Raw genomic sequence first — 25,828 nt, 5'->3', positions numbered from 1 at the left:
TATAGGCAACCTAATGCCAGGCTCACAAAAAAACAATTAGGTGAGTACGAAACTGGAAAAAGCTGGAGCGTTTAGTGAAAACACACAGAAAGACGGGGAAAACAGGTTCTTGATGAGAGTCCCGAAGCTCAGTCCTGCAAGGAAACAGCAGTAACTTCATCAACTTCTTGGGATTTTTGTGCAATACAATTCCAGGCATCCGTATGAGAATACGTCTGGTGTCCGGAGGGGCCGGTGGCGGTGTGCGCTCAGCTCCCAGTGTCCATCGCACATAAATATGCTGCATGTTCTTTATCCCCAATGTTATATATTCCGTTCCCATAGAGTTATTAGAGCCGCCGCTTGTACCGCAGGTAATCACAGCCAGGATCAGGAAATCACAGCCAGGATCAGGTAATCACAGCAGGATCAGGTAATCACAGCCAGGATCAGGTAATCACAGCCAGGATCAGGTAATCACAGCAGGATCAGGTAATCACAGCCAGGATCAGGTAATCACAGCAGGATCAGGAAATCACAGCAGGATCAGGTAATCACAGCCAGGATCAGGTAATCACAGCCAGGATCAGGAAATCACAGCCAGGATCAGGAAATCACAGCCAGGATCAGGAAATCACAGCCAGGATCAGGAAATCACAGCAGGATCAGGTAATCACAGCAGGATCAGGTAATCACAGCCAGGATCAGGTAATCACAGCAGGATCAGGAAATCACAGCCAGGATCAGGAAATCACAGCCAGGATCAGGAAATCACAGCCAGGATCAGGAAATCACAGCCAGGATCAGGTAATCACAGCAGGATCAGGTAATCACAGCCAGGATCAGGTAATCACAGCCAGGATCAGGTAATCACAGCAAGATCAGGTAATCACAGCAGGATCAGTTATTAACAGCCAGGATCAGGTAATCACAGCCAGGATCAGGTAATCACAGCAGGATCAGGTCTTCACAGCTTTCTACCCTTCATATTATTACCAAAGTAATCAGAGCCAGGGAACTCCTTCTTCGGTAGATTATCCTAGCAAAACACTTCCTGCAAGTGTTCTTGGGATTTAGCGTCTTTGTTGACTTTCGGACATTCCATGTGATTGGGCTTAAAGAATCCTTTTTTGCTCAGCTGCCTGTAGATCTGTAGAGACAGTAGGAAGCTGCCAAGCAGACCTGAGGCGGGGATCAGAGTCCACAGGAGGCCGGGACCGTCTGCAACATAAAGCAACGCATCTGGTGAGATTCTTCCAATTCCTCTGAAGTACTCCACATATGACTGTCAACATTCATACTGGAGGTCAATGCCATACTTTTAGTCATACTAGGCTATATGGAGCCATCAGACTGGGCTATTCTCATGGCCCACCCATGTGCTATGTGTATGATCTCTGACTATTGCACTGGAACAGAGGCGTAACTTGTAGCTCCCGGGCCCCAATGCAAAACCTGTAACAGGGCCCCCAACTATAATGCTTTATTCATAGTACTAGGCTTACTGTATGGAGAAGAGAGGCCTTATGGGCCCCCTGAGGCTCCTGGGCCCGGGTGCAACCACATCTCATGCATCCCCTATAGTTACGCCCTTGCACTGTAAACTAACAGCTTCATTGTGAAATAACTCAAGAAGGTGACTTCTCCATTGGGTGGTCTGCTGAACGTTGTAGACCTCATTGTGGCCGGACCTGTTTACTGTTTCACACTCCAGACCTCTTAGGAACCAACTGGATTTCCTTTCTTTGTAATTTGGGGTAAGTTTATATTAGTTTTTCATTTGTATGTATTAGATATTACTAGGACAAATACCCCGCTATAGAGTTTGTTTGCTCTTATTGTGTTTTGTCATTCGCCGTTAACCTGAGAATAATGTGTAGATATATGCAAAATCTGTGGGAGTTACTTCTCCAGACTTTATGGGTTATTCTATGTAGTTCAACAATCTCACATTTATGCATATTTTACTAGAATCTCAGAGACATGACCAGTCAGTGGGATCCCCAGTGTTACTGAAGAGGGCGGACTGCGTATCCCCTGTGAGACACTGAAGGGGTTAACTCTGGACGGTCAGTATATTCCGCCTGGGTTCAGACGTTACGCCCATTAGGAATGAAGGGAGTTCATATCTCACTCCGTGAGACACGGGAAAACCAGGATGAAGGTGATCCTCAGCAAAGGCAGTGACTGCTGGAGATGTTTTTATAAAAAGTGCTTGCGGCCTGTTTTTTCTGGAATGGATGGCAGGCTCGGTAGTGGGGCTGTCCATTCCACCCCCTCCACTCCAGGTCTTATGGTATAGTGGCCAGCTGCTCAGCTGCGGAGGCTGTACAATTAGCTGGTCCATAAAGTCCGCAAGGCTGCCGACAGAAGGAGGCCCAGGAGCAGCTAAGGATGCTAGAAGCTGCTGAGTTCCTGACCAAGGTCAAAAGGAACTGCTCTTTGTGCAAAATGCTTTATGTTTGTGCGGCTGCAGCGAGCCGTGTTGTATAGTCAGGGACGGACTCTGTATAGTTGGTGCTGGAGAAGCAGGATTTGTTTATGCCTCAAGATAAGGCTGTGCTTTATTTATGTTGTGAACTCTTTAATAAACGCAGGCCGAGCCTGTATGGAGGATACCTGCCTGTCCTGGTCTCTGCCGTCACACTGCAATCCCGCGCTCTACCTGAGCTGACTCTCCCACACCCAATAAACAATTGTCTTACATATAAAGAAGTTACACAGTTCTGAATGACACTTTACAGATTGTACATAAAACAAAGAATAAACTACTTGCAAAGTTGATTAAAGGTTCTTTAACACGCAGGGATAATATTTCAAACGGCTGAAAGATTTAGCGATGTATGTGCATAAAGTATTAACCCTTTCCAATCCACTGTGTGACGTCTGAAGACATTATGATTTAAGGCTGTACAGCTCCGATGTTGGAAGACGTCCATCAAGGTTCTCTTACTGTATATTGCCAGCCTCTCTGCTGTCGGAGCCTATCCAACGTGTCACCTCATGCAGTACTGGCTTTAGCCAGCAGATAGCGCTGTTGTATAATGGCAGAAAAAGAGTAAGCCCCCTAGGAAAACCAGGATACAAATTGGATTGGAAAGGGTTAGTGTCCATTAACCCCTTCACGTCCTGTGGCCGCGGTGTATGTATGAAAAGAGGTTGCGATGCAAGGTCTCTTCATACAGTGCGGGCGTCAGCTGTTTATAACAGCTGACACCCGCGGGCAATAGCCGCGAGCGGCCGCGCGGCCGATCGTGGCTATTAACCATTTAAATGCTGCTGTCAATTCTGACAGTGGCATTTAAATCCCCCGAACATCCCGCACGGCCCCCCCGCGGTGAGATCGGGAGAGCCGTGCAGGTGTCATGCCAGCCGGGGGCCTAATGAATGGCCCCAGGGCTGCCTTAACAGACTGCCTATGAAGCCATCCACACAGGGTGGCTTGATAGACTGCCTGTCAAAAAGCAGTATGACGTAATGCTATAGCATTACGTCATACTGCAGGAGCGATCAAAGCATCGCATCTTAAAGTCCCCCAGGGGGACTTCAAAGTAATGTAAAAAAAATCAATAAAGTTTTTTTTAATTGAAAAAAAGTTGTAAAAGTTTAAATCCCCCCCCCCTTTTGCCATATCTATTATTAAAAAATCTAAATAATAAATTAAAAATATGTATTTGGTATCGCCGCGTCCATAAGATTCCGATCTATCAAAGTAGCGCATTATTTTTCCTGCACGGTGAATGTTGTCTGAAAAAAAAAATAAAGAACGCCAAAAATGCACTTTTATAGTTACCCTGTCTCCCAGAAAAAATGCAATTAAAAGCGATCAAAAAGTCGTATGTATTCCAAAATGGTACTATCAGAAACTACAGGACATCCCGCAGAAAATGAGCCCTCGCTCAACTACATCGACGGAAAAATAAAAAAGTTATCGCGCGCACAAAATGACGGCAGAAAATAATTGAAAAAAATTTAATGCCTTTGAAAAAAAAAAAAGAGGAGTGTAGTAAAAAAAAAACTACACAAGTTTGGTATCGTAGTAATCATACCGACCCATAGAATGAAGTTAACATGTCGTTTTTGTTGCAGTTTGTGCGCCGTAGAAGCAAGACGCACTAAAAGATGGCGAAATGTAGTTTTTTTTTCATTTTACTCCACTTAGAATTTTTTAAAAGTTTTTCAGTACATTATATGGTACTTTAAATAGCACCATTGAAAAGTACAACTCGTCCCGCAAAAAACAAGCTCTCATACAGTGACGTCGATGGATAAATAAAGGAGTTATGATTTTTTTAAAGGGGGGAGGAAAAACGAAAATGGAAAAAGAAAAATGGCCGCGTCATTAAGGGGTTAACACTTTATCATCTTCATTTGCATGTAAAAGGACCTCTAGGAGTTGTTTGCAGAGCCCAGCCTGTGTTTAAGTACACTCCCAGCTGTGTAAACAGCTGCTGTCACATTCCATTGTTCTCCTGGCTGCCTGCAGACTGCATTGTTTTCCTCGCGGCTCGTGTAAACATGTCGCGGGGAGAACATCCTGCAGTCTATTGAAAGATGAGCGAAGTATATCCACATGGAACGTATTTGCTCGGTCTTTCAGCGGCTGAATGATGGATTTTATGTGAAGTAAGATCCATTGTTCAAAGAAAAAGTGTAGGATGCCGGCGTTCACACGTAACGATTAGCGCTCATTTCCGGCCGTTTGGACGAACTTTGAGCGATAATCGTTGCGTATCAAAAGGGCCTTAAGAGAATAGCGAGTCTGTGTGGAGATGAAGGTTGGTCTGAGCACTTACCCACGCTAGGCTTGTTGGGACCTCGTGTAGTCCGGCTGGTGGCCGTGCTGAGGATGGTCGATGGCTGATTTCCCGTTGGACTCATCTGTTGCCCCAACTGTGTTGTTTGAGGATTTGGAGAAGCAGTAATATTGGTTGTCACATAAGACGTCTCTGACGTCCATGAAGGGGTATAAGTGACTGGGGAGAAGGAAGAAGCCGGGACAACTTTAGTATGAGCGATCATACAGAATGAAACCTTCACCATCTGTTTCCTTCTGCAATGTAACTTATAGTCGGGTATTGATAGAACCCAAACATACACTAAACGGGCAAACATTAACCCCTTGAGGACATGGACAACTTTGGCCATGAGGATGCCACCATTTTTTGAGGATGCTGATCTGCACTTTTCAAAAGCCATAACCTTTCTATTCTTCCGTTGCCGCGGCCGTATGAGGGCTTGTTTCTGGGTGGCCAACTGTGGTTTGTATTGGGACCATTTCTGGGTACATCAAATGTATTGTTAAACCTTTCATAAACATTTTTGGAGGGCAGAGAGAGAAAACATTAATTCTGTCAGCTTTTTTACGGCGTTAGTCCTACATGATACATTTTTTCTACAGGCTGCAATGATTACAATACTAAAATTAGTATTAGGTTTGGGGGGGGTTTTCCACTTTTGCACAATAAAACCTTTTTTTGGAAATTATATATTTTTTACATTGTTGCACTCAAAGTGCTAGAACAGCTTTTATTTTTTCATGGGCGGAGCTTGTGAGGACGTGTATTCGGTGTGATGGGCTGTAGTTCCAATTGGTACATGCAGGTTTTTTTATCACTTTTCTTGCACAAAGAAAAGTATAGAAAAGATAGCAAAGCCACTAAATGCTCCTAGAGGTACAGATGGAAGCGTAGTTCACAGAGGAAGGAAGCCATCACTGGCTGCTACCAGATTCCTATAAACATCTGAGTGACTGTAAAAGACCTGCAGCAAGACTCCGACCCGTCCGCGGACATGAGGCCTTATGAGCCCCCTATACGCTATGCCCTTTGTAAAAGACGTATGTGTAGTGACCCAGCACACCATCCCGGGCCCCTCCATACATGTCATACATGTTTGTCCTATGTAGATGCACTGTGCAAAGCCTGTCCTGTCATATCCAGTGTGTTGAGAGGTCAACTGTCATAAAATCACTGCCTGCATGTAAATGTATCAGTCTGTCAGTCATGGGGTATGAAAGAAGGTATGAATAGGAATGATTGAGAGCAGGAAGGTGTGTGGTCTTCACCTTCCATCCTATCTTCAGAGAGAGTCCTAACACAGAACCACATTGTGGCACCTTCAGCTTCCATGTAAGTGAAGATGGAGGAGAAGAAGAGATATCCCATAGCGATTGGAGTCTGGATGTCAGTAGAGTGAGGCCTAAGACTGTAAGAGAGAGCATTCCCCAGTCATTCTGTATATAGAGACCCATCATACAGGTTTTCCTATATGGCCGTCCAACTCCAGGATCACTGCATAAAGGTACGCTGCTGAGTTACACCCACGTGCCTGCCGTGCAGGGTGTTATAAGTAAATTGTTGCCAGAGTGTCTGTGGAGTGACCCTCTACCCGTCTTCCTCCTTCGGGATGCTCCCTGTCCAGGAGCGGTGCCGTACAGATAACATGGACTGTAGCACCAGTTTCATCCTGTGTATCCTCCCTGACCTCTGACCTCTGTCTACCTGCATTACTGTAAATAATTGTTTTTTCCTAAGTTAGTTAAACTTAAAAGTAAAGTTATACTGGGCCCTAACTGTTCCCGGGGACCCAAGGTATGATACACAAGTCTCTGTGTTTATTCTCTGCTGTGTAGCATACCGGTGTGTGGGAATGGTGGCGTCACATGTGACAACTACAACCCCCCTCATCCTGTTTATTGGCATTCCCTATCCTAGGGGTGTTGAAGGTATCCGGCAGTTCTGCTCTAGCCTTGGCTATATGTAATCCCTCAGGGGCCAGAGCCGGGTAAGTACCACTGTGACGAGCCAGCGCTTATCCCTCCCAGCTCTGCACATCAGTCAAGTGTCCGGGGTCGCCCCTCGGGGGTGTTGCACATGTATCTACTGACCACAAGCATTTACAAATCAGTTCCAGTTTGATCAAAATCATATAAATAAGCCCCAGAAATGTTGGGATTCTGTTCTGTGCAGCAAGACAACAAAACGGGTCATTTGTTGGAGCCTCTGGATCAGCGGTGTGTCTGGAGGGGGAAACGAGACGTGCTGAAGAGGACAATCAAGTATCAGGAAATCCCAGGCGAAAGCATCATGCCGTCCGTGTGGAAGCTGAAGTTTGGGCTCCGCTGGACAGAACAAGGAACCCAAGCATGCCTCAGGGTCCACCAATGCTTGGTGGAAGATTCTGGAGTGGCGATTACAGTCACGTGACTGGAACCACGTAGAAAATATATGGTGGGCTTTGAAGAAGGAGGTTGCAGCAAACCCAATGATATTAGTGAACAGGAGGCCACTGCCCATGAGGAACGGCTGAGATTGCCCAGGAATGCTTTCAGAAGCGGCTGCCTGACTATGTATCACAGTTTGTGCAGGTTATAACAGCAGAAGGGTGATCCACTAAGTACTAAAGACACTTGTCATGAAGGGGTTAAATGATCCTGAGACTACAGTAGTCATTAAAGGTGGCATTTTGAGTTGAATTTGGAGAAACTACACGTTATATTAAGGAACCTTTTTCATGGCAGCCGTACCAGCACTATCCGCGCAGCGCTTTACATAGGAGCGTTGGTTCTAATGGATGGAGGAGGAGAGGCCAGAGACTGCTATGGCCACCCGCCTCCATTGGCTGAAAGCAGGAGTGTGCGTAGATCGAGCAGCTCCTATTTACACCGAATGAGAAGCCGCTCGGCTGTTGTTCCTTCTCAGTGAGCGGATACGGAACTACTAGCAACAACTAAGCGACTTCTGGCTCCGCCCCCCGTTGGGGGCCGTGTGGAGGGCGGACATTTGCCCAGTATTGCTCACTTGTGTGATTATTCGAGGGACTCTTGGCCCGTGTAAACGCTCCTTTGGTTGTGGTAAATTCTTTCATTGTTTTTGCAAACCCCTGAACATTGGTAAATTGGGCGGATAAAGCTGCAGAGTTGTGGAGTGCGGGGCGAGAGACACTGTGTGAATACAGCTACAGCTAAACAGCTGACAAATATCACCATTATATACAAAACTAGGCTAAAAAGGAGAAGAATGGGTGAAAAGTTAATAATCATCGTTGTTTGTATAGCGCCAACATATTCCGCAGCGCTGACATAGACAGGGGGAATACAGAAAGACAAAAGGACCAACATTACAGAACCGCGGTTAGGGCCCATTTACACCAGCCGATGATCGCTAAAAAATGGCTAACCGGCGATGGTTTTAACGATGATCGGTGTGTAGATGCGCGCCCATCGTCTGCTTGTCAGGCACTGCTGGCTGATCATTAAATTCAAACTAACCCTCACTTTTATCATTAGTTCGCCGTGGGGAGCGCTGATAGCATTGTTTCCCCATGGAGAACAAAGGATCTGAGCTCAGATAAGGGCCTCAGCTACTAACTGCATTCAGCTAAAGCTTCATTTGCATACATAATTGGTACTTATGTAGCTGAGGAGCTACTCAATAGTTTATGCAAAATGATCGCTCAAAGCTGTCACTCATACTGTCATTTGAGCGATCATTGGCCCGTGTAAACCAGCCTTTACATAGTAATCAGCTGATGGAGACAGTAGGGGTGCGGGTCCTGCTCCAACAAGCTTACATACTACAAGTAATGGGGGGATACAGAAGGTAGAGGGGCTGGAGATGGGCACGGTATGGCGAGGTGGAGATGTGCACGGTATGGTGAGGTGGAGATGTGCACGGTATGGCGAGGTGGAGAGTGAGGGGTGATATACACAGACAATGGTCAGACATTTAGCCGTGTGATGGCAGAATCGGTATGACTGCAGGAGCAGTTTATGATGGCTAGCAGGGATTGCAGTCAGTAGGTCAGGGAGCATGTTATCAGGCGGAGTACAGAGGGGTTTGTTTAGGGAATGCGGTATGCCTCCCTGAAGAGGTGCGTTTTTAGAGCACGCCTGAAGTTCTGCGAGTCCTGGATTGCCCGGGTAGACTTCTGTAGTGCGTTCCAGAGGACTGGTGCTGCTCTGGAGAAGTCTTGGAGGCGGGAATGAGAAGTTCGAAATAGAGTGGCGCTCAATCTGGTTTCGTTAGCAGAGCGGAGAGCCCGGGCTGGGTGATGGATTAGATGAGGGATACAATATAGGGGGGCGCTGCGCTGTGGATGAGGGATACAATATAGGGGGGCGCTGCGCTGTGGAGGGCTTTATGGATGAGGGATACAATATAGGGGGGCGCTGCACTGTGGATGAGGGAGGCGATATAGGGGGGCGCTGTGCTGTGGATGAGGGATACAATGTAGGGTGGCGCTGCACTGTGGATGAGGGATACAATATAGGGGGGCGCTGCGCTGTGGAGGGCTTTATGGATGAGGGTGGTGAGTTTAAATTGAATTCTGTATGTAACGGGCAGCCAGTGCAGTGACTGGCACAGGGCAGAGGCGTCTGAGAAGCGGCTGGACAGCAAGATGAGCCTGGCTGCCGCATTCAGGATGGATTGGAGAGGGTAGAGTACACCCTAATACTCCTTCCATAGAAATTAAGAGGGCAAGTAGCAGTCAGGTGCTGCTAATCAAATGCCCTCGATTAATTGATCATCAGCGAGTCTGTCCACCTCTAAACAGCATTAGTTTTGGCAGTTTGCTGGTCTGGAGCATACAGGTGTGTGTTAACAGAATGCCAACAAGGAAAGACATCAGCAGTGATCTTAGAGAAGCAAATGCTGCTGCCCTACAATCTGGGAAGGGCCATAAGGCCGTCTCCAAACAATCTGGAGTCCCTTATTCTTCAGTGAGGACGATTATTCACAAGTGGAAAACAATCAAGACAGTCGACAATCTTCCAAGGAGTGGGCGTCTCAGCATGGAGTAGAGCGCGGCCGCAGCAGGAAAAAAAAAGAAAGGACATTCTGCATCCCAGCAATTCCCGCCCACGCCACAGCGACGGCTTCTGCAGGCTTTGCCGCAACAGATTCGCTGCCCTGTGTGGACGAGATTTTTGACAAATCTCGTTCACATAGCTGACTAATCTGGGGATTTGCGGCCACAGCGATTTTCCACATGGAAATTCCATGGCAAATCTGCCCTGTGTGAAGTCAGCCTAAAAAGAACATGACAGCATGGCCGCAAAGCTGCATCTGAACAAACTGCAAGACTTGTGGAATAATGTCTTGCACAGACGAGACCAAAGTGGACGTGTTTGGCCATAATGTCCAGCATTACTTTTGGTGAAAACCAAACAGCATATCAGCAGAAAGACTTCATATCAACTGCCGAGCTCAGCGCCGGAGTGGGAATGATTGGGCTTGTTCTGTAGCCACAGGACCTTGGCACCATTGAGTCGTCAATGACAGTGACTCTCTGGGCCTGGACAAGCAAAGAAGGCCAGACCACTTGTCTGACTACCTGATTGACACTGCATTCATATGGATCAGAAGCCTAAGACACTACATGCTACTCCTATTGGCCAGTGCATGTCACATGGGCAGCATTGGTCAAAGTGTAGTGTCTTAGACTAACGATACAATGTTTCTTTGTCCGTGCCCACAGGATTGATTGAACCCCCTTTGTACACCAATGTATTCTAGAGTCAAATGTTAGGCCATCTAACCAAAATGTAAAGCTTGGCCAAAACTGAGTCAGGCAATCGGACAATGATCCCAAAGCACTCCAGCAAATGGCACCAGAATTACTGAAACAGAAGAGAATCAAGGGCCCAAACAAAGACCAGACCTCAAGTCATCTGAAATGCTGTGGCTGGATTTTAAGAGAGCTGTGCAAAAATGAGCTGAAGCAACTTAAGGAAGAGGAGGGCAGAACTCCTCCAGAATGATGTTAGAGACTGATAGTCACATGGAAAATGATTCCTTCAACTTATTGCTGTAAAGGTGGTTCTGCACGGCATTGATTCGCAGGGCGCGCTTCACTTTTCACACACTGCTTCTGCATCTCGGTGTAGTTTTTGTTAAATAATGACACAATGTAATTTGTGTAGTTTTTTATCTGAGGTTCTATTTACCTAATTTCATGACCTTCTACAGACCAGATATTTTTTAATTATGTCCTGATTAGAGATGAGCGAGCGAGTATTGTCCTTACCGAGTACCTGCTGCTTGCCTGCAAGGATTCAGGTGCCGGCGGGGGTAAGCGCTGTGTTACGGGAGTGAGCAGGAGGGAGCAGGGGAGAGAGAGACAGAGAGACACCCGCTGTGCCTGTAAAACATACTGTATCTATCTTGTAGTCTCTGTTTAATTAGTTTGTACTACGCTCTCTTGTTATACTGTGTGCCCCCAATATGGTGCAATGTGCTAAACATAAATAATGCATTGTGCTCACAATCAGCTCAGGATTCTACCTTGTTTGGATCTGTTCCAGGTTCCTTCCCTTGTAAATAGTTGGTCTTTCACAAGCACTTGTGCCTCGCACCTGTATGAGGTCTCCGAAGACCCGTCCTCTTCAGGGATTACCCAGCTCCATGTCACATTGTACAGGTTACCCTCATCTTCCACCTCCGTGATGTCAGTGGTCTCACCCAACATGTCAGATCCTCTGTAGCACCGAATATTAGGCGGAGGGTACACACGCTGCATTGCGCAGTGCAGATGACGGACGCCATGTTTTATGCTGCTGCTTACAAGCAAAGTTTTTGGTAAAGCTGCAAAAAGATACAATTCATGTAATCTCTTAGTTGTGCACAATGAAAAGGCTTATTATATTGGCAGCCGCTTCCTTTTACTGATTCATGAACACATAATTGTGGCAAATGCTTTATATACTAGTATTCTGCCACCGTAAATGACTTGCAAAAGTACCTAGGGGGTTAACTGGAGCAACCAGTGTCAGGCAGCTGCTGCCAAGTCAAATAGGTTCATGGGGCATCAGAGGAGGTCTAGGGGCGCATGGTGAAAACATTGTTCTTACTCTTTACAAGTCACTGGTCAGATCACACATGGAATATTGTGGACAGTTTTGGGCACCGTCACTCAAGAAGGACATATCAGACCTTAAGCGGGTACAAAGGGGGCAACCAAAGTAATATATAGAATGAGCGGACTACAATAACCAGGGAGGTTATGAAAATCAGGGTTATTTATTAAAAAATGGCAGAGGGATGGCCTAATAACTACCTATAGATATATCAGGGGCCAGTACAGAGATCTCTCCCATCATATACTATACCCAGGACTGTAACAAGGGGGCGCTCTAATAACTATGTATGGATATATCAGGGGTCAGTACAGAGATCTCTCCCATCATCTATTATACCCAGGACTGTAACAAGGGGGCGCTCTAATAACTATGTATATCAGGGTCAGTACAGAGATATGTCCCATCATCTATTATACCCAGGATTGTAACAAGGGGGCGCTCTAATAACTATGTATAGATATATCGGGTCAGTACAGAGATCTCTCCCATCATCTATTATACCCAGGACTGTAACAAGGGGGCGCTCTAATAACTATGTATAGATATATCAGGGGTCAGTACAGAGATCTCTCCCATCATCTACTATACCTAGGACTGTAACAAGGGGGCACTCTAATAACTATGTATAGATATATCAGGTGTCAGTACAGAGATCTCTCCTATAATCTATTATACCCAGGACTGTAACAAGGGGGCGCTCTAATAACTATGTATAATATATCAGGGGCCAGTACAGAGATCTCTCCCATCATCTATTATACTCAGGACTGTAACAAGGGGGCGCTCTAACAACTATGTATAATATATCAGGGGTCAGTACAGAGATCTCTCCCATCATCTATTATACTCAGGACTGTAACAAGGGGGCGCTCTAACAACTATGTATAATATATCAGGGGTCAGTACAGAGATCTCTCCCATCATCTATTATACCCAGGTCTGTAACAAGGGGGCGCTCTAATAACTATGTATAGATATATCAGGGGACAATACAGAGATCTCTCTCATCATCTATTATACCCAGGACTGTAACAAGGGGGCGCTCTAATAAGGGCGCCCACCCACTGGCGATTTTTTTTCCTTTGCGTTTTACGTTTTTTCTCAAGAGCAATTAGTTTTGAATGTACTCCTGTCCACTGGTGTTTTTTTTTTCAGTCCGTTGCAATTTTTAACATAGGAACTGTCAGTTGCATATGTGTCCTTATTTTTCTCTTAATGCACCCATGAAAGTCAATGTAAATTAACGGAAAAAGCAGCGAAAATGCCGCGAAAAACGTGCGGAAAACGCGCCGAAAACGCTGCGTTTTTCACGCACGAAAATCGCAAACGCCAGTGGGTGGGCGCCCTAACTATGTATATATTTATCAGGGGTCAGTACAGCGATCTCTCCCATCAACTATTATACCCGGGACTGTAACAAGGGGGCGCTCTAATAACTATGTATAATATATCAGGGGTCAGTGCAGAGATCTCTCCCATCATCTATTATACCCAGGACTGTAACAAGGGGGCGCTCTAATAACAATGAATAGATATTTCAGGGGTCAGTACAGAGATCTCTCCCATCATCTATTATACCCAGGACTGTAACAAGGGGGCGCTCTAATAACAATGAATAGATATTTCAGGGGTCAGTACAGAGATCTCTCCCATCATCTATTATACCCAGGACTGTAACAAGGGAGCGCTCTAATAACTATGTATAGATATATCAGTGGTCAGTACAGAGATCTCTCCCATCATCTATTATACCGAGGACTATACCAAGGGGGCGCTCTAATAACTAAGTATAGATATATCATGGGTCAGTACAGAGATCTCGCATCATCTATTATACCCAGGACTGTAACAAGGGGGCGCTCCAATAAATATGTATATATATCAGGGGTCAGTACAGAGATCTCTGCCATCATCTATCATACCTCCGACTGTAACAAGGGGGCGCTCTAATAACTATGTATAATATATCAGTAGTCAGTACAGAGATCTCTCATCATCTATTACACCCAGGACGGTAACAAGGGGGCGCTACAATAAATATGTATATAAATCAGGGGTCAGTGCAGAGATCTCTCCTATAATCTATTATACTCAGGACTGTAACAAGGGGGCGCTCTAATAACTATGTATATCTAGATATATCAGGGGACAATACAGAGATCTCTCTCATCATCTATTATACCCAGGACTGTAACAAGGGGGCGCTCTAATAACTATGTACATATTTATCAGGGGTCAGTACTGACATCTCTCCCATCATATACTATACTCTGGACTGTAACAAGGGGGCGCTCTAATCACAATGTATAATATATCAGGGGTCAGTACAGAGATCTCTCCCATCATCTATTATGCTCAGGACTGTAAAAAGGGGGCGCTCTAATAACAATGAATAGATATTTTAGGGGTCAGTACAGAGATCTCCCCCACCATCTATTATACCCAGGACTGTAACAAGGGGGCGCTCTAATAACTATGTATAGATATCTCAGGGGTCAGTACAAAGATCTCTCCCATCATATATTATTCCCAGAACTGTAACAAGGGGGCGCTCTAATAACTATGTATAATATATTAGAGGAATATCAGGGGTCAGTACAGAGATCTCTCCCATCATCTATTATTCTCAGGACTGTAAAAAGGGGCGCTCTAATAACAATGAATAGCTATTTCAGCGGTCAGTACAGAGATCTCCCCCACCATCTATTATACCCAGGACTGTAACAAGGGGCGCTCTAATAACTATGTATAGATATCTCAGGGGTCAGTACAGAGATGTCTCCATCATCTATTATACCCAGGACTGTAACAAGGGGCGCTCTAATAACTATGTATAGATATCTCAGGGGTCAGTACAAAGATCTCTCCCATCATAGATTATTCCCAGAACTGTAACAAGGGGGCGCTCTAATAACTATGTATAATATATTAGAGGAATATCAGGGGTCAGTACAGAGATCTCTCCCATCATCTATTATTCTCAGGACTGTAAAAAGGGGGCGCTCTAATAACTATATATAGATATATCAGGGGTCAGTACAGAGATCTCTGCCATCATCTATTATACCCAGGACTGTAACAAGGAGGTGCTCTAATAACTATGTATAGATATATCAGGGGTCAATACAGAGATCTCTCCCATCATCTATTATACCAAGGACTGTAACAAGGGGGCGCTCTAATAACTATGTATAATATATCAGAGGTCAGTACAGAGATCTCTCCCATCATCTATTATACCCAGGACTGTAACAAGGGGGCGCTCTAATAACTATGTATGGATATATCAGGGGTCAGTACAGAGATCTCTCCCATCACCTATTATACGCAGGACTGTAACAAGGGGGCGCTCTAATAACTATGTATAGATATATCGGGTCAGTACAGAGATCTTTCATCATCTATTATACCCAGGACTGTAACAAGGGGGCGCTCCGATAAATATGTATAAATATCAGTAGTCAGTACAGAGATCTCTCCCATCATCTATTATACCCAGGACTGTAACAAGGGGGCGCTCCAATAAATATGTATATATATCAGGGGTCAGTACAGAGATCTCTCCCATCATCTATCATACCTCAGACTGTAACAAGGGGGCGCTCTAATAACTATGTATAATATATCAGTAGTCAGTACAGAGATCTCTCCCATCATCTATTATACCCAGGACTGTAACAAGGGGGCGCTCTAATAACTATGTATAATATATCAGGGGTCAGTACAGAGATCTCTCATCATCTATTATACCCAGGACTGTAACAAGGGGGCGCTCCAATAAATATGTATATATATCAGGGGTCAGTGCAGAGATCTCTCCTATCATGTATTATACCCAGGACTGTGACTGTAACAAGGGGGCGTTCTACATGTTTAGGTTTCTACACCAATATATAAGGGGGTTCTTTACTGTAAGAGCAGTGAGACTATGAAACTCTCTGTCTAAGGAAGTGGTGATGGTGAACTCCAAAAACGCAACTAGTGTTTTTGCTGTGTTGCGTTTTCTAACATTAGTAAGTTCCATTGAGAATTGGAAAAAAAATTGCGAATTCGCAGGGGGGAAAAAAACCGCTAGTGGGTAGTCCCTCTCACTGGGATTTTTAGCCTTTCTCTGGATTCAGACTAGGGGGGTCGTAGGCTGAACTAGATGGACAGAGGGCTTTTTCCATAGTATGTTACGTCTACATCAGTAACTGCCTATCTATACTGCATGTGCTGCTATACATTATGCAATCATACATACCGTATACATGCAGTTCCACTGATTTCTGGGAGCTGCGATGTCCCGGACAACCCCCCTCACAGAATTTGAGGCCTTCCATGGAGACAGTTATATTTTGGAAGGTCTGGACACTGTACCCAGGAGTGATATATTGCTTATTAACGTGAATGTCCAGTCCCTTCCAGGCGACTCTACCCAGTGGACAGTTGATAGAGCAGTTCAGTTGTATCGATGCTCCAATAGGCACCACTGGATCCACAGGATCCACAGATAGGAAGGGCTGAGCTGTAGAAATAGACAATAAACAGACGTGTTTACATACAAACACACATAGGATGAAGTCAGCTGCTAGCAGATAGAAGCACAGAGGACTGCAGGCAGACCAAGGGCACCCGGCGCATTCAGTTTGCCCTTGCATCATTTCCCTCTTATTTCTCTTAATTTATTGGAGAACCTGGAATATTGTGGCATCGTCAGATGCGGTCGTTACGTTGGTAAGATTTCGACCCTTTACTTAAGCCGAATCTCCTCCTTTTTGCACTATATTTTGAGATTTTTAATGTTTTCACACTGCTTCTTTCAGCCTGATGTAAAGGTATTGGTTGAAATTGAGGTTTAATACAAAACCCGTTTTTTTTTCTGTGTACGTACCCCGGTGAAGTGGTTTGGTGAGACCTTGTGTAGGCCGCGGACGCTGGGGGGTGACTGCGTGGGTTCTAGGCGTCTTCGTATATTCCTCTGTAATGGCTGATGGCTGACTTCCTATCATCGTGTCCGCCGGCTTCTGTGATGGGGTAGATGTGATCTGAGAGGTGGAAGCAGCAGCGACTTCAGTGGTGGTCTCTACTGGAAATGAGAATATTTAGTAGGAACTCATAGAGAATGTTGACTCAGTTTCACGCGATCGTTTTGTCACAGGTCCATAATATGAATCCATAATACAAGCGTGTAACTAAAGACATTGCAACGACCGTCATCAGTCTTCCATCATCGGTACTTGGCATCACAAGACAAACCCTCATCGGTGTGAGAACATAATGCCAATGCATGCAAATACGGAAGCAAAAACAGGGGCCAAATACGGAGATCTGACTTATGGGACCGGCTACAGCGGTAACGACTCCCTCCATGGTTGCCACCTTCTATTTCTTCTAAAACCATATTGGTTCTATTATCTTTTGCCATCGGCGGTACAACTTGCACAGTTTAGTAAATATCTCAGGCCTCCAAGGAAGATATGATGTCCAATACAGGATAATGCTTCGCAGTGCTGCTCGTAGCCTGACCGCACTGATACGTGGCGCAGCTTTAGCTTCCTGTAATCTGTGAGCCGTTGTGGCTCGGCATGTACCCGGTCATCAGCAGTGATGGGCTAGCCTCAGGCTGCATTCACACAGGACGGATTTGCCGTGGAAATTCCGTGCAGAATTTCTGTGCGGCAAATCTGTCCACGGCTCCTAATTCTGGGATTAGCCAGCCATTTTTGCAAAAATCTCGTCCACATGGAGTGTCCAATCCGTCGCGGCATAGCAGAGTGGAACCAGCGATGCGGCGCAGGATTGACAGCCACAGCATGCCTTTTTTTGGTTTCGGCCTCACTCCTCTCTATGGGGAGAGAAAGCCGCAACGAAATGCCAGCAGCCGAACCGCTCCAAAACCTGCGGTGAAATGCCGTGGGTTTTAAAGCTGCAGCTCTCCCGTGGAAATCTTGCGGCTTTTCAGTGCGGCCAAGCCACAAGATTTCCACAGGATTTCCATCCCATGGGGACCCAGCCTTACATTCAGATCAAATCTGCATGCAGCGAAGCTTTCCCCGGGTGCATGCACATAAGACGTTCGCCTGAACACAAGAATGGCGCACTATCAGTAATAGTTTTGCCCTTTAATTTGAGTATTCTACCTTGTTTGGATCTGTTCCAGGTTCCTTCCCTTGTAAATAGTTGGTCTTTCACAAGCACTTGTGCCTCGCACCTGTATGAGGTCTCCGAAGACCCGTCCTCTTCAGGGATTACCCAGCTCCATGTCACATTGTACAGGTTACCCTCATCTTCCACCTCCGTGATGTCAGTGGTCTCACCCAACATGTCAGATCCTCTGTAGCACCGAATATTAGGCGGAGGGTACACACGCTGCATTGCGCAGTGCAGATGACGGACGCCATGTTTTATGCTGCTGCTTACAAGCAAAGTTTTTGGTAAAGCTGCAAAAAGATACAATTCATGTAATCTCTTAGTTGTGCACAATGAAAAGGCTTATTATATTGGCAGCCGCTTCCTTTTACTGATTCATGAACACATAATTGTGGCAAATGCTTTATATACTAGTATTCTGCCACCGTAAATGACTTGCAAAAGTACCTAGGGGGTTAACTGGAGCAACCAGTGTCAGGCAGCTGCTGCCAAGTCAAATGGGTTCATGGGGGCATCAGAGGAGGTCTAGGGGCGCATGGTGAGAACATTGTTCTTCCTCTTTACAAGTCACTGGTCAGACCACACATGGAATATTGTGGACAGTTTTGGGCACCGTCACTCAAGAAGGACATATCAGACCTTAAGCGGGTACAAAGGGGGCAACCAAAGTAATATATAGAATGAGCGGACTACAATACCCAGGGAGGTTATCAAAATCAGGGTTATTTATTAAAAAAATGGTAGAGGGATGGCCTAATAACTACCTATAGATATATCAGGGGTCAGTACAGAGATCTCTACCATCATCTACTATACCCAGGACTGTAACAAGGGGCGCTATAATAACTATGTATAGATATATCAGGGGTCAGTACAGAGATCTCTCCCATCATCTATTATACCCAGGACTGTAACAAGGGGGCGCTCTAATAACTATGTATAGATATATCAGGGGTCAGTACAGAGATCTCTCCCATCATCTATTATACCCAGGACTGTAACAAGGGGGTGCTCCAATAAATATGTATATATATCAGGGGTCAGTGCAGAGATCTCTGCCATCATCTGTTAGAGCCAGGACTGTAAAAAGGAGGTGCTCTAATAACTATACATACATATATCAGGGGTCAGTACAGAGATCTCTCCCATCACCTATTATACCCAGGACTGTAACAAGGGGGCGCTGTAATAACTATGTACGGATATATCAGGGGTCAGTACAGAGATCTCTCCCATCATCTATTATACCCAGGACTGTAACAAGGGGGCGCTCTAATAACTATGTATAGATATATCAGGGGTCAGTACAGAGATCTCTCCCATCATCTATTATACCCAGGACTGTAACAAGGGGGCGCTCCAATAAATATGTATATATATCAGGGGTCAGTACAGAGATCTCTGCCATCATCTATCATACCTCAGACTGTAACAAGGGGGCACTATAATAATTATGTATAGATATATCAGGGATCAGTACAGAGATCTCTCCCATCATCTACTATACCCAGGACTGTAACAAGGGGGCACTCTAATAACTATGTATAGATATATCAGGGGTCAGTACAGAGATCTCTGCCATCATCTATTATACCCAGGACTGTAACAAGGGGGCGCTCTAATAACTATGTATAGATATATTAGGGGGGTCTATACAGAGATCTCTCCCATCATCTATTATACCCCGGACTGTAACAAGGGGGCGCTCTAATAACTATGTATAGATATATCAGGGGTCAGTACAGAGATCTCTCCCATCATCTACTATACCCAGGACTGTAACAAGGGGGCGCTCTAATAACTATGTATAGATATATCAGGGGTCAGTACAGAGATCTCTCCCATCATCTATTATACCCAGGACTGTAACAAGAGGGCGCTCTAATAACTATGTATAGATATATCAGGGGTCAGTACAGAGATCTCTCCCATCATATATTATTCCCAGAACTCTAACAAGGGGGCGCTCTAATAACTATGTATAATATATTAGAGGAATATCAGGGGTCAGTACAGAGATCTCTCCCATCATCTATTATTCTCAGGACTGTAAAAAGGGGGCGCTCTAATAACTATGTATAGATATATCAGGGGTCAGTACAGAGATCTCTCCCATCATCTATTATACCCAGGACTGTAACAAGGGGGCGCTCTAATAACAATGAATAGCTATTTCAGCGGTCAGTTCAGAGATCTCCCCCACCATCTATTATACCCAGGACTGTAACAAGTGGCGCTCTAATAACTATGTATAGATATCTCAGGGGTCAGTACAAAGATCTCTCCCATCATATATTTTTCCCTGAACTGTAACAAGGGGGCGCTCTAATAACTATGTATAATATATTAGAGGAATATCAGGGGTCAGTACAGAGATCTCTCCTATCATCTATTATTCTCAGGACTGTAAAAAGGGGGCGCTCTAATAACTATGTATAGATATATCAGGGGTCAGTACAGAGATCTCTCCCATCATCTATTATACCCAGGACTGTAACAAGGGGGCGCTCTAATAACAATGAATAGCTATTTCAGCGGTCAGTACAGAGACCTCCCCCACCATCTATTATACGCAGGACTGTAACAAGGGGGCGCTCTAATAACTATGTATAATATATCAAGGGGCAGTACAGAGATCTCTCCCATCATCTATTATACCCAGGACTGTAACAAGGGGGCGCTCTAATAACTATGTATAATATATCAGGGGTCAGTACAGAGATCTCTCCCATCATCTATTATACCCAGGACTGTAACAAGGGGGCGCTCTAATAACTATGTATAATATATCAGGGGTCAGTACAGAGATCTCTCCCATCATCTATTATACCCAGTGACTGTAACAAGGGGGCGCTGTAATAACTATGTATGGATATATCAGGGGTCAGTACAGAGATCTCTCCTATCATCTATTATACCCAGGACTGTAACAAGGGGGCGCTCTAATAACTATGTATAGATATATCAGGGGTCAGTGCAGAGATCTCTCCCATCATCTACTATACCCAGGACTGTAACAAGGGGGCGCTCTAATAACTATGTATAGATATATCAGGGGTCAGTACAGAGATCTCTCCCATCATCTATTATACCCAGGACTGTAACAAGAGGGCGCTCTAATAACTATGTATAGATATATCAGGGGTCAGTACAGAGATCTCTCCCATCATCTATTATACCCAGGACTGTAACAAGGGGGCGCTCTAATAACTATGTATAGATATATCAGTAGTTAGTACAGAGATCTCTCATCATCTATTATACCCAGGACTGTAACAAGGGGGCGCTCTAATAACTATGTACATATTTATCAGGGGTCAGTACTGAGATCTCTCCCATCATCTACTTTACCCTGGACTGTAACAAGGGGGCGCTCTAATAACTATGTATAATATATCAGGGGTTCATACAGAGATCTCTCCCATCATCTATTATACCCAGGACTGTAACAAGGGGGCGCTCTGATAACTATGTATAGATATATCAGGGGTCAGTACAGAGATCTCTCCATCATCTATTATACCCAGGACTATAACAAGGGGGCGCTCTAATAACTATGTATAGATATATCAGGGGTCAGTACAGAGATCTCTCCATCATCTATTATACCCAGGACTATAACAAGGTGGCTCTCTAATAACTATGTATAATATATTAGAGGAATATCAGGGGTCAGTACAGAGATCTCTCCCATCATCTATTATTCTCAGGACTGTAACAAGGGGGCGCTCTAATAACTATGTATAGATATATCAGGGGTCAGTACAGAGATCTCTCCCATCATCTATTATACCCAGGACTGTAACAAGGGGGCGCTCTAATAACTATGTATAATATATCAAGGGGCAGTACAGAGATCTCTCCCATCATCTATTAGACCCAGGACTGTAAAAAGGGGGTGCTCTAATAACTATACATAGATATATCAGGGGTCAGTACAGAGATCTCTCCCATCATCTATTATACCCAGGACTGTAACAAGGGGGCGCTCTGATAACTATATATATCAGGGGTCAGTACAGAGATCTCTCCCACGATCTATTATACCCAGGACTGTAACAAGGGAGCGCTGTAATAACTACGTATAATATATCAGGGATCAGTACAGAGATCTCTCCCATCATTTATAATACCCAGGACTATACCAAGGGGGCGCTCTAATACCTATGTATAGATATATCAGGGGTCAGTACAGAGATCTCTCCATCATCTATTATACCCAGGACTATAACAAGGGGGCGCTCTAATAACTATGTATAGATATATCAGGGGTCAGTACAAGGATCTCTCCCATCATCTATTATTCCCAGAACTGTAACAAGGTGGCGCTCTAATAACTATGTATAATATATTAGAGGAATATCAGGGGTCAGTACAGAGATCTCTCCCATCATCTGTTAGACCCAGGACTGTAAAAAGGGGGTGCTCTAATAACTATACATAGATATATCAGGGGTCAGTACAGAGATCTCTCCCATCACCTATTATACCCAGGACTGTAACAAGGGGGCGCTCTAATAACTATGTATAGATATATCAGTAGTCAGTACAGAGATCTCTGCCATCATCTATTATACCCAGGACTGTAACAAGGGGGTGCTCTAATAACTATGTATAATATATCAGGGGTCAGTACAGAGATCTCTCATCATCTATTATACCCAGGACTGTAACAAGGGGGCGCTCTAATAACTATGTATAGATATATCAGGGGTCAGTACAGAGATCTCTCCCATCATCTATTATACCCAGGACTGTAACAAGGGGGCGCTCCAATAAATATGTATATATATCAGGGGTCAGTACAGAGATCTCTCCTATCATCTATTATACCCAGGACTGTGACTGTAACAAGGCGGCGTTCTACATGTATAGGTTTCTACACCAATATATAAGGGGGTTCTTTACTGTAAGAGCAGTTAGACTATGAAACTCTCTGTCTAAGGAAGTGGTGATGGTGAACTCCAAAAACGCAACTAGTGTTTTTGCTGTGTTGCGTTTTTTAACATTAGTAAGTTCCATTGAGAATTGGAAAAAAAATTGCGAATTCGCAGGGGGGGATAAAAACGCTAGTGGGTAGTCCCTCTCACTGGGATTTTTAGCCTTTCTCTGGATTCAGACTAGGGGGGTCGTAGGCTGAACTAGATGGACAGAGGGCTTTTTCCATAGTATGTTACGTCTACATCAGTAACTGCCTATCTATACTGCATGTGCTGCTATACATTATGCAATCATACATACCGTATACATGCAGTTCCACTGATTTCTGGGAGCTGCGATGTCCCGGACAACCCCCCTCACAGAATTTGAGGCCTTCCATGGAGACAGTTATATTTTGGAAGGTCTGGACACTGTACCCAGGAGTGATATATTGCTTATTAACGTGAATGTCCAGTCCCTTCCAGGCGACTCTACCCAGTGGACAGTTGATAGAGCAGTTCAGTTGTATCGATGCTCCAATAGGCACCACTGGATCCACAGGATCCACAGATAGGAAGGGCTGAGCTGTAGAAATAGACAATAAACAGACGTGTTTACATACAAACACACATAGGATGAAGTCAGCTGCTAGCAGATAGAAGCACAGAGGACTGCAGGCAGACCAAGGGCACCCGGCGCATTCAGTTTGCCCTCGCATTATTTCCTCCCTCTCTCTCTCTTAGGATACATCTGTACTTATTCCGGCAGCTTCGGTTCATTCACTCTTGATCTCACAACCACATCTGCTGGAAGTTTGTTCCAAGCATCTACTACAGTATTTCCTGACGTTGCTTCTGATCTTCCCCCAACTAATCTCAGATTGTGCAGCCTTGTTCTTGTATAAATGGTACCAATAAAAACTACTATATGGCATTTGTAGCATATAAACCCGCCTCCCAGAGCTCCGTCCGTGGAGAAATAGGAAAGTTACCGGACTTTGAAATCAACGATGTAGAAGAAAGGAATGATTCATTCTGCAAAAGTGAAAGAACCTGAATGAAGAGCCGCACCGACCTGCAGAGAACACGGATCGGGGTTAATGCTGTAAAAACACGGCAGACTTCGTATTTTCTCTTTTTGCCCCCAAAAACGAATTCATAAAAGTTTTACATTACATTAAAGGTACCCAGAAATGGTAGCAATAAAACCTACAGTTTGCCAAGCAAGCAGCGAGCCTCGTCCTTACCCCTAACAACCCGAGACTAGGTCAATGGCAGAAGGAAAAGGTTCAAGTGGAGATGAAAATCCCCAAAACACTGCTGCATGCTTTGGGCCACAATCGGCCGTGTCATTAAGGGGTTAAACATTGATTCAAACTGATTAGTAGGGCTTCACTTTTATCAGCCTGTATCCCACATCAGTTCTTTGGATGGCCGCCTGGTTACACCCGTCTCACCTCTATGTCTGCCACTCTGTGCCAACAACCACTAAGGGCATAACCTTCAGATGGGGCTGATACACAGTAATACATTGTAGTCTTATCTGCCTACCGTCGGCTCTGCAGGTGGAGCTGCTGGATACAGGAGTCAGCAGATACATTACATGAATGTTACATTGTGATCTCATGATCTCGGGTGGATCGGTGATCACTGCTAGCATGCTGTATGGAAGCTGCAAAATGACACCATTATGTTAGCGAGTGCAAGAAGTCTGTTTCTCATTTCCATCCATTGTTCACTGGCATGCGGCTGTGAGATTCCAGCTCTGGTGGTAAGTAAAAGTGACACAAAGTATCCAGGAACCCCTTTAACCCCTCTGGCAGTGATCTGGGATGAGGAGGATTATTCCCATTTAACGCATGAAATGAAACAAATGCTTTCCTCAGAATGGAGTAAAACAGGGATTTCATCAGTCTCACCGCTGCTGAGAAGGAAGAGCTGCAGGCCGATGCAGCAGAGGACCGCAGGAGCCATGGCTTCAGAGTTGTTCTTCCTCTGTCTACTTCTGTCTTCGGCTGCTCATATATATCCTTCCACTTAACCTTTACTGATAAAGAGCGCTCCTTAACATGCTGGGAAATTGTCGTGAAGGGGTGGAGAAAACCAATGAATTTGTAAGGGGAATCCCAAAAGAGGAGCTGATATTAGGAGGGGGGCTATGTACCAGAATCAAAGGGGTTTTCCAGTTTTAGAGTATTACTGTTTGGGCTCTATTCACATCTAGGTGCCTCTGTTCAGAGACTCGGCACAGATCTGGCATGAGCTGCCGGACAAAAGTCATGCATGCTGGAGCTTTTCAAGCAGTACAGATGCTGGACGCTCGCACAACTGAGCGGCCCCCTTATAGTCAGCAGCGTCCGTCGGCAGTTTGCTGCAGATGCGAATGTAGCCTAAATCACTGTCTAAATAAAAAGTTCTCTAACTTTATAAGATATTTCTTGCTTCTGCTCCTCCCCCAGTTAAAGGGGTTGTCCGCCGCGCAGGGGGACATATTTTATAATAGTAATGCTTTCCTTTCACTATTGTAAAGCACCGCATTCAGGGGCTCAAAGCGCCGGGCGTATTACCCCTTCTGTCTTTTTCTTACTATATAAGTTTACATTTAGGGGCTGAAAACCAAAGTGTCGCCTGTCCTCAAAATAAGAAAAACGGAAAAGTAACGAAAAATAATCAGATAACTAATAAATAAATCCTCAGACATAAAAGTCAGAAAGAGCGTCTGGAGGATGTAAGACGCCTCAGGGTCCTGTGCACACTGTGCACCGCCCTCGTCTGGGGTCCAAAGGATTGGCTCATCCTGGCTCAGAACATGCAGTACTGCCTTATGGTGTGGAGTGGCGCCACTAGACAGTCAGTGCGCGTACTTCAGTAAGGCCGGCCTCACACCAAATTGTGGAAATCTGCCATGTGTCACATTAACACAGAATAACTCCGT

General features: G+C 44.9%; 1 protein-coding gene across 1 annotated transcript; it reads right to left on the bottom strand.

Annotated features, from left to right (window-relative positions):
• Positions 1-1,018: 1,018 nt before the first annotated feature.
• On the bottom strand, positions 1,019-24,867 carry LOC136628979 (uncharacterized). The gene is made up of 8 exons (XM_066605054.1): positions 24,813-24,867; positions 23,216-23,479; positions 17,965-18,264; positions 16,716-16,907; positions 16,086-16,349; positions 11,268-11,567; positions 4,776-4,955; positions 1,019-1,200 (listed from the first exon to the last, which is right to left on the bottom strand). Exons 1-8 carry the CDS (start codon positions 24,865-24,867, stop codon positions 1,019-1,021), a joined length of 1,737 nt encoding a protein of 578 aa, XP_066461151.1.
• Positions 24,868-25,828: the final 961 nt, after the last annotated feature.

Source organism: Eleutherodactylus coqui, chromosome 5 (genome assembly GCF_035609145.1).
Source record: "Eleutherodactylus coqui strain aEleCoq1 chromosome 5, aEleCoq1.hap1, whole genome shotgun sequence".
Classification (NCBI taxonomy): Eukaryota; Metazoa; Chordata; class Amphibia; order Anura; family Eleutherodactylidae; genus Eleutherodactylus; species Eleutherodactylus coqui.
Note: the sequence above shows the minus strand (reverse complement) of the source record. Positions and strands in the feature narration are given on the sequence as shown.

Coding starts and splice junctions, on each gene's coding strand:
- LOC136628979 (XM_066605054.1), bottom strand. CDS start 24,867: ATGGCTCCTGCGGTCCTCTGCTGCATCGGCCTGCAGCTCTTCCTTCTC. Junction 11,568..16,085: donor AGTGGAACTGCATGTATACG/GTATGTATGATT, acceptor ATCTTTTTGCAG/CTTTACCAAAAACTTTGCTT. Junction 1,201..4,775: donor TCCCAACAAGCCTAGCGTGG/GTAAGTGCTCAG, acceptor TTTATGTTGCAG/ACGGTCCCGGCCTCCTGTGG.